Raw genomic sequence first — 14,415 nt, forward strand, 5'->3', positions numbered from 1 at the left:
TTCAGTTCAGTCAATTCAGGGACTTTTTTCCTCCTCTGGAATAACTCACTTCACAAGTTACAGGCATAAGAAATACTGAATGATTCACTTTACATTTATAGCATTTATGTAATAAGTTGACTGAGCTGAATGTCAGAGGAAAAGCCACGCTGTATGCTGCATTACTTCACTCATATTAACAAGCTCTTCAGAGAGAAGTGTCTTATCTGCCATTTTCACCCCGGGTAAAGCAACTCAAAATAACCGGGGTTTTTTTTATGACTGCTCTTTTTTTTTGTTGTTTTTCAGTCCTGACTTCTGGGTTTTGTCCTGTAGGCCTGTTCTGTTGTGGATTCATTGAATATTGTCAGTATTCCTGGTGTTACCTGTGCACCTCAACTGATCACAGCTGGAGGACGGAAAGAGATGAAAACTTGTTGAATTGCTCGCACTGTTGTTTCCTAAATGGCTATACAAAGCAAGTAGTCCCAACAATGATACTAAAATGGTACTTATTATCACTGAAATAAAATGGTTAGCTCCTTTTTCACTGCTTTTTCACACACCAGTATTGCTGAGAATGGACCACTAGGTAGCAGCCAAACTCAACCGGTGGTTCCCAACCTATAGAGGCCCTGACCCCTCAAAGGGTAGTGAGATGAAATTCAGAAGGAAGAGATATGTTTATCCTTTCAAAACTTCCTTCTGATTACACTGATTACAGCATAATGTCACATCTTCAGCCTTTATTCAATAAAACAATCGCATAGGCTTCTTGTTGAACTGGTCACAACTTGTTTTTTGTGGTCAAACACCAAAAAAATCAGATAAACTAATAGCTACATTTTCTTTATCAGTAATGTTTTTAGCCATGCTAGCAATGGGGCTCTTGATTTTAATGGTCAGTCAATCACTTAATATCTCAACATCTATTGACTGGGTTTGCAGATAAATTTGGTACATGCATTAATGGTCCCCAGTGGATGAATCCTCCCAGCAGGTCAAAGTTTTTACATACCTGGGTGCCACCATGAGTTGGCATTTGTGGCTTTGCCATTAAAATTGGTTTAGGTGCCATCATCGTTTACATTTTTACAACCAAAGACCAGTACTTTTACCTTTTAGTGCTAATGCTTAGTTATGCTTAGCTTGTTAGCATGCTTAACAAAGATGGTGAATGTGGTAAACGTAATAGCAAGTTAATTGCAGGTTTTTGTTGGATACTCATCTCGATTGGTCAATCATAGTCTTCTACATGTTATTTTTTATAGCAGGCTGTTGCTATGGATACAGTTCTGGGGCTGATTTTGTAAAGATAGACTTTGGCTTAGATCTAACTGCTAGTCAGACTTTAGATCGATGTATAAATTCACCTGAAAAAACACGACTCTTAGTCCACAGTTAGCCTAAAAGCCGGGTGGGTGACTGTTTAGAATTAAATTACTCTAAAATGACTAATCCAGCAGCAAAATGATCGTAAAACTAACAGGACCAGTCTAAGATTTCTACGACTTTGAGCCCCTGATCTGGAAGATGCCTGTCAATCTGCAAACAACAGTCCGGTAAATCGAATGTCAGCTGTAGTAAAAAAAAATTAAAAAACTGTTTTTTCATTGAAATCAGTATTTTGTGATGATGCTCTGTCTGCAGTATCCCTTGGTTAACATTAGCATGTGTAAGCACCGTCCCACAGAGCCACAAACATTGCTGTAGTAGACTTTTTGTGTTGTTTCCTCCTCTTTCCTATTTTGTCAATCATTCCACGACCCCTCATTTCTATATTGGGGGCCCTTGAGGGGCTTCATTCAGTTCTGATCTTCTACTTTTCTTCACCTTAGGTTCAGATTTTGATGCTAGAATATAGATATAGAACACAAATAAGTCATATTTATTTTATGTGTTGTGGTCCTGTTGGACTTAAGTCAAACAAATAAAAACAGACTCATTGTTAGAAAAAATCATGTCACATATCAGACCAGCTGACACTTAAATCCTCAACTCAGTCGTCAACAAACACTACAGCATCATCAGCTATAATGTAGAATGAAACAGTTAATGTCCAAAACAAAGCATCTGTAAAGTGGATCTGAACTTTTATCATTTAATAACACATCTATGTGAAGATGTCCATAGTCCTTCAAAAAGTTCCACAACTTGTGTAACCTTTTTTTTTAGAAGGGATTGTGTTAATATAAAAACCCTGCTTCTTATGTATCCTGGCAACATCTGTAAGAGTTGTGTGACTGTCATGGTTTAATCTGCCTTAAAGGGTCAGTACACCCAAATACATCACTTGTTTTATTTAATATTTTAAAGTTGTGATCGGCACATACAAATCTCAGAGGCAGATATTTCACCACATAAAACTGTCTGCATGCCTTGATATCACTGGGGCTATGCAGAAAAATAGAGTTTTGTAAATTGGGTGAACTGACCATTTAAATAGTGTCCTCTCTATAGGAACGTGTCACCATTCCCAGAGGCCAGTTTTCTCCGTTTGAACTGAACTTCTTGGACCTAATATCCAGCTCATCTCTTGGGCTTCTTCCGTCCCCTCGTCCCGCCTCCTCTCATGCTCTCCAGGCTGCAGGAGATCGGGCTTTCCTCGCCTTCTGCAGCCGCTGACTCTCCCTGCGCTGGTTGATGGCCTTGGTGCTGGCACGAAGCTTGCGGAGCCTCAGAGCACGAAGACGCAGTTGAAGGTCCTGGGGGATCTTCCCTCCTTTGGCCCGGATCTCCTTCAGCCTCTGAATAGGCGTCTTGGTCATGGCGAAGTCACAGATGGTGGGACGTGGCTCCATTCCAACGTGGCACTGACGCATGGATGGGAAGTATCCCTCAGCCCAAACCACCACCTTGTACTCGCCTGGGTTCAGTAGACGCCAGTAGTCCCCGTCAGTAGCTGAGGAAATAAAAATGAGGTGGAGACGAAAACAAAGCTTAAGCCACAGCCTAGAAGTTGTGTTTCTACGAAGGTTTATTTGTAAGTGCACCTTCAGAATGTCATCACTAAATAACTGTTTTGTTATACAGTAAAATACATGTTAGGAATTTCCTACATTTTCCAGAACGCCTGTCAAGAAGCCCCAAGAGAACAGTGGTGAGATTGTTGGAGTGATAGTGCAGTGGTTCCCAGCCTTTCTGTCGCCCCAGTGTGCTAATTGTTCACAAGCATAAGTTAGGATAAAGGCATATCCTTACTTTCAGATTATCCTGTTGAAATCTCCACCTCTGGAATGACATAGCAACCTAAAATACTAAAGCTACTAACAACCGAGCCATTCAACCAGTCTACTCAGAAAACTGACATAACTTAAAGGTTGAATATGGTGAATGAGAAGAACAGCTCCATCTAGTGTCTCAAGATCGTAGTCTCAACAGCAAAAAATAATTCCAGCAGTCAGGTTGCCTGGTTTGTTGCGTGTGCCCCATGTCAAGTGATGAATCACAAAGGGTAACGACTAATGTGGACTAAGCAGTTCATTTGACAACAGTATTTAACGTTAGCCAGTCTACAACTAGAAGTCTTTCTGTGAGTGGTGTGTAATCGATGAGCTAGTTAGCTCTAACTCAAATGATTCTTGTTTCTGTAGCAACGACAGACAACCCTGGCAACCAGCAGCGCCCAACGCTATTGGCTGCTACAATGGAAACAGAACGTGACAGAAAGTCGTTGTCAACCCGTCAAAAATCTTTTAAATATTAATTCAGACTAAAAAAATTTTCTTTTTTTAATGGAAAAGCAATACTTTCATTCTATTCCCCTCAAAACACCCCGTGGGTGTATTATAGTAGCTTTTAACTAGAAAATTCTGCAAGACATTTTTACTGTGGGCTTGACTTTTATCGTTCTTGATACGCTGCTCGTTATCAAGATTCAGCTGCTTGATAACGAGCAGTGCTTTAGACTCAGGTGTGTTACAGCAGAGAGAAACCTAAAACATGCAGGAGCAGGATTGGACACCGCCTGTAACAGACTAACAGTTAAGAAATCTGTCCGGAGCAGGATGTGGTAGCAGCTGAGGCACTTAGGCAGCATCATCAATACTCTCTTGGCTCAAAATCTAAAAATTGTATCGTAAAACCTGTTTTACTGGGAACGACAGGAGGCTTTACTGAAGATGTGAGATCCGTCGAGACGCAGGATGTGTGAATATGTGCAAAAGTATTAAAAAGCTGATCATTTTGATAGTTGAATGGTTTTAGTAGCTGAAAGTATGCAGAAGCTAGAGAGGATGAAGAAGTAGAAATAATAATAATAAACAAAATGTCCGAACAGGATAACAATAGTTGGAAATAGACTGTACTTTTTAAAGCCCACAGAATAAAGATTCTACATATTCAACCTTTAACATTTTCTGAATTAACTGGTAATTAGAAAGGAGAGCAAACACATAAACACTAAATATAAACCTGCTCCTGACCTGATCGGATGTCATGGTTGTGGTCCTCCACCTTGATTACAGCATCTGCTATTCCTTCTTTGGTCAGTTTGTCCCTGACCACACCCTTGATGCCTCTGTGAACCTGAGTGAAGAAGAAATGCTGCACTGTGAGTCCTCAAAGACAAAACTAAGGCTAATAATTGGTGGATTTCAAATCTGCTGCAGCTGATGACTCGTGTTGTTTTCTTTGTACAGACGGACGCAGTAGACGCAGACTGACCTGCTCCATGTAAACCAGCAGAGACTCCTTGTTGTTTTCCCACTCGATGGGAAGCTCACTGACATGAGGGAACTTATCACAGGACAACTCCACCGTCACCTCAAAGCAGTTGGTGTGCATGTAGCTGAAGTCATTCATACCTGCAGGAAATTTACAAGTATATAAATGTGTATATAAAGTCCAAAAAGAGGTATTTTCAGGAGATTAATGTTTTAAATGATTTGTTTTATTTATACAAAAAAAAGATTGAATGCCTTACACTACACCCCCCCCCCCGAACCCTGGGAGGTTGAACCTGAACCTGCTCTCGCCTCATTCCTGTTCACCTGTGGACTTATTTGGACTTGCTGCCAATGCCAGTGAGCTATTTTTATCTGCGTTTTTCCAATAAATTACTAAAGTGTCCATGTCAGCCAAGATTTTCTACATTTACGTCCTGTTCCTTGTTGCCTTGTACTCACCTTAAAGGTTTAAACTCTTTATTTAAGGTACTTAAAGGGTTTTTTCGAAGCTTGCAAAGTAAAGAAAAACTGAAGCTTTATAGTGGAGATTTCAGAGACTCTAATTTAAGAGGGGTTTCTTCCTCATTCAAAGAGGTGACTCACTGCCGGGGACGGTGTGCCAGGCTCCACCGTTGATGATGTTGTTGTGTGACTGGAAGTCCTCGTAGTGGCAGAGGCGGCGGTTGGGGTTGGACATCACCAGGTTAGTCGAGGCGTAGACGGTGGCCAGCCAGCGGAAGAAAGCATTGTCCGCTGTCGGGGTGTCCTCCTGAGGGGCCCAGTCACGGGTGCAGTCGAAGGGATAAGTAACCACCAGTTCTCCACCGTGGAGGTTCGCACTGAGCACAAAGGGAATATCCTGCATCCAGCTGATGACTGCTCGGGTCTCTGGTGCAACCTGGGAGGGATGGACGATCTAGATTAGCTTTCTTATGACTCTTTTTAGATGCTGATTTATGGGAAACATACCAACCATAGATGGTTGCCTTAATTCTTCTCACACGCAGCAAAATAAACAAAATGAATCCATTTCATTTATAGAGTTATTAGTTTAGTTTCATATTTTATTTATTTGTGAAGTTTACAAAAACAGGATTAAAAATAGGATTGTACTGGTGAGATTAAAGACACAAAAATAAATAGGCTTATAAAGACATGTCACAAAAAAGAAGTGAAACAATACCATTTGAAATTAATTTTAGATTAGTTATAATGTATTTACAGTAGGGATTCAAAAAGATCTGTGTTTTATACAGTTTTCTACCTCTGAATGTAGGACTTTGTAGAGATAGTTTTAGTTTAGTTTTCCCAGACTTCATTAGTTAATTAAACAGCACAGGAAGTTCTTTATTGGATTTCTGTTTATTACATTTTAACCCCCCCCCCCCCCAAAAAAAGCATATCAATCAGCAAAAACAACATTAAATATTAATTTTAAAGTGAATGAATTAGATCGTTTTACTGTATATCTGAAGCCAAAGTTTCAAAGTCACGAAACATTGAGTGATGTGATGCTGTTGAGGGTCGCAGTAAAACCTCAGCTCCCTGGGCTCTGAAAGACTTTCATGCCACTATAATGAAAACATTATTTTCCTCTTCTCAAAACTGTCCAAACACTGTCCTCAAAAACTGCTTTTCAGTGTGACCTACATGTGTGCACTATTATATAGCGCCATTTTCAAGTAGCACGTGTGGTCCTATGGATGTTTTAAGTTTTAAGACAGACGTTGATGTCTGTTTCAAAGTCTATTCCTAATTTTATACTCCAAAGTAGATTCTTTATGTCAGTAAAGTGTATTGTACTGGCATGCATTGTTATTTGCCCCAATGCCATTCTTCTAACTGAATTGCTAAACTTGATCATGAATGCCTATTGATTTGATTGATACATCTTTTAGAAAAAATAAACCAGCTCACCATGGCGTCTTCTTGAGTGTAGTACTCTGGGATTGGGATGTAATGGTTGGAGACTTTAGATAGATCTGCTGCATTCTCTTGGGCGTCCCACATGATGTTGTTCAGGTCTGGAAAGTTGTGATTCAGGTCGATTCCTTCATAACTGTATCGTCCGTCAGCCCAGCCGGCCAGTTCCGAGCCCTGCAGCAGATCAGTCAGTAACAGGGAAATTAGGACAGCTACTACATTAGGCTATCACTGTAGTTTTGTAATATAAAAAATCTATAAAAACCTTTTAGGGTTTCCTTCCCTCTGCATCTTCTGTACAACTTAACTGCCTTTCCTACCTCTGCTTAACTGATTATGTATACTGGGTTAGGATGATGCTACCCCGAACATCCTTCTTCAACAAGATTTATATTAAAGATGTAAAGAATTGCTACAACAGTTTACACAAATTGGCAGCTCCATCATATTTGTCAAAATCAGAGCAGTCATGCGTGAGATATTGCATATGACTTTCAATTTCTAACTGTTTGTAAGAGTAGGAATTAGGCTTGTTCAAAGTCTTTGTCTCCATCAGGCTAATATGTGAATTAGTTTGAAATTATATCAATCTTATAATCCACCATCCCTGTTTGACCAGACCCAATGTGCAATCCAACACTGCCCCTTTTTTATCACCAAGGGAAGGATAGAAAGTACAGAGGATGCAGATCTACCCTCTCGCCTTCAACACATCTCATCCAAATAAAATCACGTCCTACACAAAGTCACAGTTGCCAATTGTTGTGGGAAAATAAGTCAATAAGGGTCAATCAAGAAAGATGAAGAAACAAGATCAGCTTTCTCCATGTGACTTTATTCCAAATAATTTCCTTGCAAGAAAAGCCCTCTTCAAAGCGCCTGCACAAATGGCTCCCGTCTGCATGAGTGCGCCAAGGTCAGGATCTGTAGAGTTTTAAACACAGATAGTGCAAACAGCCCAGCTGGCATGACGTTTACAGAGCACAAGGCCGACTTGTCCTGTGCTTTGAGTTCCACAGAGTCATAATTATTAATTTCAGTCCCACTTGTATCATAGGATAAAGGGAAGTATCTTCACAAGACACACAGGGCTGTACATTGCATGCAAAGATAAAGAAAACTTCTGCATCATGAGGAGATAAATGTGTTTTGTTCCGTGTTTTAAAACCCAAAACATGTTAATTGTAATCCCTGTCACACGCTGTATCCACCATTTTCATAGCTTTGTCTTAGATGCCTGCTTCTGATCTAGGATCTTATCACACACTTCTAATGGGCCATAAGTGATGACTGAGAGGGATTTTTTTTTTTTTTAATTTTAGGAAAATCCTACTAACTGTACCTTTACCTCCACCCACCTTCTTATAAGCTTCTTCGTATCCGTCAGGGTTCATGGAGGGCAGGAGATGGATTCGAGTCTCAGTCACCAGCCGAACGACGCGTTGGTTTCCCTTCTTGTATTCTCTGCACAAGTACTGCATGAGGTTCAGGACGAGCTCTCGGCCAAGAGCCTCGTTTCCGTGCATCCCAGCCACGTAGCGAAACTCCGGCTCACCTGCCAAGGGGAAAATTTGTAGAGTCGCTTTACTTGCCAAGCAGTAAATGCAGAGGAATTTGTCTGGGCCAACAGCAACTAAAATTAACGGGTCACACATAACATGAAGCACCTGAAATTTTGATTTTATTCAGTAGGTCAAAGTTAAAGCCCACACAGCGGCACATCAGGAACACATTCAATCTCCAAGATAAAGTAAGCCAACAGTGTGACAGCATTTAATAATTATTACACAAGGATTGGCCAGACTTGATGGCAGACATTCCTAAAACTAAGAGGACCACAATCAGCACATAAATAAAAAAATACCCCTCTTCTTCTTGGATTTGGCAACCGTATTCTCCCTGGGGAGTGAAGCTGTTTGGAAATATGTTGCTTGAGAAGAATGAAAGAAAAGCTGCACTCCACTGAATTTATTTACAGTTTTTTGGCAGACGTAGAGGAGCCGCAAAACCATGCATCTGAAGAATCACAAAGAAAATCTGTGTTGTTTGGTGGAGAGAGTGCTGTGTCCGATTTCAAACGATTTCATCAGTTTGTTTATACAAAAGAGGCCTCCCTGTGTGTTGCTGAGGCAGAGAAAAGTCTGTATAAACACTGGAAGATGATGAACTGGGCCCCTGAGCAGCTCAACTCAGGGTAACCCGAGAAACAGTATGAGCTCTGGTCCAGAAACGTTCAGCTCATAGAAGAGGAGCGGAAACACTCTTACCTAGCTCATGTTTTCCGGGGTTATCTGAGATCTCCATGACGTACAGTTTGAGGCCCATGTAGCTCTTCCCGATGGTGTAGATGCGGGTGATGTCCGGGCACTCGTCCGTCACAGACTTCATGAGCTTCAGGGGTTAAGAAGACAAAGTCGTATGAAAGTCACGAAAGGGTTAACTCCCAATTCCTGACTAGATCTGCAAACTGTTAAGAGTCTGAGCAGAAACTTTGGCATTGGCTTTAGGGGAAATCACAGTTACTCATCATGCACGCGTGACCCTGCAGCCGTTCTTCACTCTAACCTTTCTCATCTCTTTGTAGTTGTGTTGTCTGAAGTCCAGTGCGTCTTTTGATCCTTGTTCTCGCTCTGATGAGTAGATGTCGGTTGGATCTACATGGAAAAAGCACATTAACTTCCTTTTGTTGACTGACCGTTGCCAACATTGAATGTATTTTGGCTAATACATCACTGCGTTCGGTCACATACTCCCTCAACTGTAGCCTACCGTGGACACGACAGCCGAGTATCTCAGCCCTGAGGCAGATGGTGCCGTTGAAGTACCAGGTCTGAGGGTTGATGCGGATGTAACGGGCGATGGTAGGAGCAGGAAGGAGTCCAAGCACCGGCGTCTCTGGATTCTGGTTTCCTTCAAATATCTGTACAGTTTAATGCAACATTACATTGTTGTTTTAATAGAGAATGAAATAAAGTTAATAGACATTACACCACTTTGCTAACTATTGAATGGATTACCATGAAATTTACTGTAGGGCAGATATTCTTGGTCTCTGCAGGATGATTTTGATTAAATGGCTGCTTCATTTTTCCTCTAGCACCATCATCAGGTTATTCAATTGTCCTATACTTTATTTTATCATCAGCCTCAGGTGTACTTTATGTTTAGTGCCAATTATCTGACACCAGCATGCTAAAATGCTAAACCAAAGATGGTGAACATGGTCAGCAATACTCCTGCTAAACATCAGCCTGTTAACATTGTAATTGAAAGCCTGTTAGCATGGCGATATTAGCATTTAGCTCAAAGCATCTGGATTTACACCAAAATACACACACTGGGAAACATATCATTGGATATGTTTGGAGCTCCTAATAAAAGAGTCAAAAGAGTCAAAACTGCCCCGGATCTTCACAAAAAACTAATCACGTCTTTCCAAACATATGGACTAACCTCCACCCACTCCTGAATGAAATCTGGTAAATAGTATCTCCAATAATAACTGACCAACAAACAAGACTGAGACCATAACCTCCTTGGCAGAAGAGGGAAAAAAATAGAAAATCATTTCTTGTTTCACATCCAGCTCCTTGGAAAAGCATCAGACGTTCAAAAAACAGCATTTAAGTTTGAATACACAGTTTTTTTCACTAGTTGAGGCCCTATTTGGCAACTGGCATTAAAAAAACTATTTCTAATATACGGGTATAACTTTATAATGTTATATAATCAAAATGATATTATGCCAACCCCTATCTGGCAAACACCAGTGTCTGTTTCTTGCTATGCTCTACTTGTTTTCTCTCTTCTCTGTAAGTAGCTCACTGTTTCGTTCACGGTACATATTTCTCTTTGGCACAAACTCTACGAAATCTGTTTTCCATCAGTGAGAGGTCTTCTGGTCACAGTAGCTACATTCCTTCATATCAGAGAATACAAAAAAGTAGTATTTACCGCCTCCTTTGTCCCATTCATGCAGGTTTCCCAGTTCATAGAGTCATTACTCAGCTGGACTTTGTAGGTGTGGACCCAGTCCCAGCTGTAACAAAGACCAAGAAATAGAGTTATGATATGCAGACTTTGATGCGGTGAAAGAACATTGTGCTCTGACTTGTGTAGCCGGTCTTTTTTGTGTTTTTGGCAGCAGTTTTTAATTTCATTTTTGAACAAAACATCTTCAGATTTAAATCCTGATGCTACCTGACCTCCAGATGGAGCTTCGTCCCTGCAGGATGACTCCGGTGAACAGGTGGAGGTGGATGGCGTCCACCTCCAGCCACTGGTACCGGTCCTTATAGTCAGCACACCAGGCTCCGTCATACTGGTCCCCGTCCTCGATGCCAGACTAATAACACAAGTTACACAGAGTTTTTTTTTTTTGTCAACTGTAGAATCCATTAAACTCTTGGCTCTGCCTGAATGTGGAAGCAAGGCATAAGATTTTTGTTGACCCTGATTGTAAAATAATTGCTTTCAGACTGCACTACATGAGGGGGTGGCTTGGGGGTGGATTGGATTATCACTGATGGCTGTATTTTACAGATTATTTGATTTAATTTCCAGGAAATTGCGCGAGAGCACTTTCCCCTGCAAATCCAGAGTTTTATTCTGGGGGTTATTTTACATGCCAATAAAAGCAAAGGGGGAAAAGAGATCTACTTTATTTTACAGTCCATTAGTGCAGAAATATATGCAGCAGAAATGATTGACAGAAATAAAACATCATATGAAGTGAATGAGTAAGGACATAATATTTTGTGTCTTTAATTTGTACATTTTTATATTCAAGCATAACCTAGGAACCATTCATTTCATACTATCTCAGCAACTTGGATGGATTGCTATGAAATTTTACAATCATGATCCCCAGAGGATGAATCTTATCGACTATTCCTTAGTGCCACCAAAAAATTACTTTGATTTACAACCAAATACAAATCTATTTCCATCAGCCTGAGCTGTAGCCTACTTTGTGTTTATGGTCATCCCTATGTTCCCCGCTCGCATGCCTCCGCTGATTTACTCTAGCATTTTGTTAGGGTTAGGGGTTACGTGAGGGTCAGGATTAGGGGTTACGTGAGGGTCAGGGTACGATCTACACAGGTACACTCCTGTGTTTAGTGCTAATCAGCTAACATCAGCATGTTAACGTTGTTATTCTTAGGATGTTGTCTTACATGATAGTTAATTGAATAGATTTGGGTTTTTTAACTGTTGTTTGGACCAAACAACAATTTTAAGGTGTAATTTGGGGCATTTGAAGGGATTTTGAACAATTTTCTGTTGTTTAGACCACAATAAATCAGCAAGTATTTGTAAGATGCAGCCCTGTTATAGTGGCATTCATTGAAACAAATATTTATTTCTGATCATCTTATAGACTTTAACAGGATCTTTCCAAAAAAAAAAAAAGTCACTCCAAAGCTTGAGTACACTCAGAAGTGATGCTTTTAATCTTCTGCCCTCCTCCTTTATGAGTCTGTTTCCTGTTTATTCTGTCTCATTGACGTTCTTTAGGAACACTGTCCTTTGTGTTTGATCCAGATCTAGACCCACCTGGATATTCAGCCTCCCCCTGTGAGGACCCAGACCTGTTCGCTGGTAGGAAGAAGCCCGAATCTGGCTGTCATCCACCCGCAGGGACTCCAGGCCGAGGGGAGGACAGTCTGGAAGGATAAGGAGATTAAATCTGTTCGGGGGTTTGTGTCTGTGCTTGTCTGGAGAACTTTAAAGAAACTGCTCTGAGCCTGACTCCTTAAGGGGTTAAAAAGCGGTCCCTCTGGTTTCTCTGAGTAAGCAAACTCATGGCTGGTGTAATTAGAGATCCCAGCGGTTGTTATGTGGAATATCTCTAATCATCTGGGGTCAGTTCTGTGGAAGTTTGGAGGCCCTCTGCAAAGGAAACGGCAGATAAGCGAATCCGTGGAGGGTTTGACTGTAACTTGAGACAAAGTTGAGGGCCAGGAGAGAGTCGAGTAAAACGTCCAGCAGAGCTACAGCTGCAGAGTATTTTAGGGCTATGGGAACACGCAATAATAGTCCCATTAATCACAAACACTACGGACACTGGTAGGGATAAAAACAGCCATGTTTGTTCTCTTTGGGTCAAATGGACGTTTTTTGACTGCAACATCTTTAAAATCAGAGAAGGAGCAAAATAAAGACGTCTGGTTTACATTAGTGCAGGACAAAGCCCTTTAACATATGTAGAGCTGCTGTTCATCCATTTATCAGTCTTTTTGCAAAAGAAAATCACTACTTCAAGCATTCTAAATATGATTATTTTCTAGTTTTCTTTGTCTTCTATGATAGTAAATTGAATATATTTGAGTTTTGAACTGTTGGTTGGACAAAAGAAGCACTTTGTAGACGTCCCCTTAGGCTACAGGAAACTGTGAGGGCTTTCCTAGTTTTGACAGTAAAATGATCTATTTGTCAAAATCAACACCTGATTTGAAAATCTTTTTGTTTTTGCCTTCTTCTGGTGTTTTATAGAACAGATTCATCCAAAAAAAATAATTGACAAAAGTAAGTGTTTATAAAGAAGCTCTTTGTTAATCTGGTGCATTAGAGAATTATACAAACTACTTTTATTTTCACTTGTGTAAAAACCTTTTTATCTCAGAGGACCCTCCTCATTTACAAAAGGATGTTACTTTAACATAAAAAATATGTTTTATCCTACCCAGTTTTGTTTTCTCATCTTCTTTCTTGCTGTCACCTGCTTTTCCTTCTTTATTGTTGTTTTCTTCTCCGCTGTCTTGACTGATGTTTTTGGTGTCCAACTGTTTGTTTCTCACAGTCGTGGTGGATGACTTTAGTCTCTGTGCTGCTGTTGGAGTCGGCCGCTCTGTGATGTGATTCTGGGGCCGCACGGTGACAGACTCAGCTGTAGTTGTGTTCTTGAATAATGAGTTAATCTCAGTTGTTGTATCGTCTGTCAGCGCAGCGTCTAAAAATCCTCCCAGAAAAATCACTGCAGCCAACGTGCACAATGACTTTTCCATCTTCGTCTTTGTTTGCTGCTGCAGAGTGAGGGGGGGAAAATTCCCCAGCCAGTTTATGTGGAGATGACAGAGAGCCAGACCTCCATCCACTTCCCTCCTCCTCAATCCCACCTCCCCTCCCTCCCCCTCCCTCCCTTACAAAACTCCAGTGAAAAAAGTCCTGGGATTCAAAAAAAAGACTTAAATCTTTGCAAAAGTGTGATATGAAAAGTTACTACACAATGGTGGAAAGTAACATTAATTCATTTCATAACAATTCTGAGGTACTTTACTTGAGTATTTTCATTTTTCTTGAGTTACTTTGCACATTCAGATAAATAACAAAAAACATTACAAATAAATTCTGATGTAATATAGATTAAGATAAAACTTAATTGAACTCTGAGGGAAATTCACACGCTACCCAGCAGATGAAGTATATAAAGTAAAGTTTAAAACTAGCTCCACTATTGCCAGCTTCAACATTAACGTCACTTCAACTCATTTGCATAATAATCCTCACCCTCTATTCAATATAAACAGGCCTCAACATTTATATACCTGATGAAAAAAGAGACCAGATGCATTTTGTAGCCCCAGCACAACATTAAAACATTTTGAACTGGTATGTAATAGTATACTTTCCTTACTGCGAGATGTATGTCACACCTTTTGTCTCATGAAAGCAAATACTCAGGTGCATCCTGTCACAGATATTTCAGGAAACAGTCATAATAGGAAGATCTGCCATCAGTTTCTATGATGGTGCCATCTGACATCGACCCACTCATGATACTTGAAGGAGAGAGTGACACTAGTTTCCACAGATAAACTTTGTTTCAGTGACTCCACAGTGCTGC

General features: G+C 40.5%; 1 protein-coding gene across 1 annotated transcript; it reads right to left on the reverse strand.

The window, feature by feature from the left end:
• Positions 1 to 2,264: 2,264 nt before the first annotated feature.
• cpxm1a (carboxypeptidase X (M14 family), member 1a) lies at positions 2,265 to 13,662 on the reverse strand (the record flags this gene model as incomplete). Its single annotated transcript, XM_083924297.1, is given in 14 exon segments — positions 2,265 to 2,881; positions 4,404 to 4,506; positions 4,645 to 4,784; positions 5,250 to 5,544; positions 6,564 to 6,743; positions 7,928 to 8,124; positions 8,837 to 8,960; positions 9,135 to 9,223; positions 9,339 to 9,489; positions 10,524 to 10,608; positions 10,775 to 10,914; positions 12,126 to 12,235; positions 13,255 to 13,648; positions 13,651 to 13,662. Coding segments are annotated over 14 exon segments (2,352 nt in total). The 3' UTR covers positions 2,265 to 2,549.
• Positions 13,663 to 14,415: the final 753 nt, after the last annotated feature.

The sequence above is a fragment of the Echiichthys vipera genome (genome assembly GCF_963691815.1).
Source record: "Echiichthys vipera genome assembly, chromosome: 12".
In the NCBI taxonomy this organism is placed as follows: Eukaryota; Metazoa; Chordata; class Actinopteri; order Perciformes; family Trachinidae; genus Echiichthys; species Echiichthys vipera.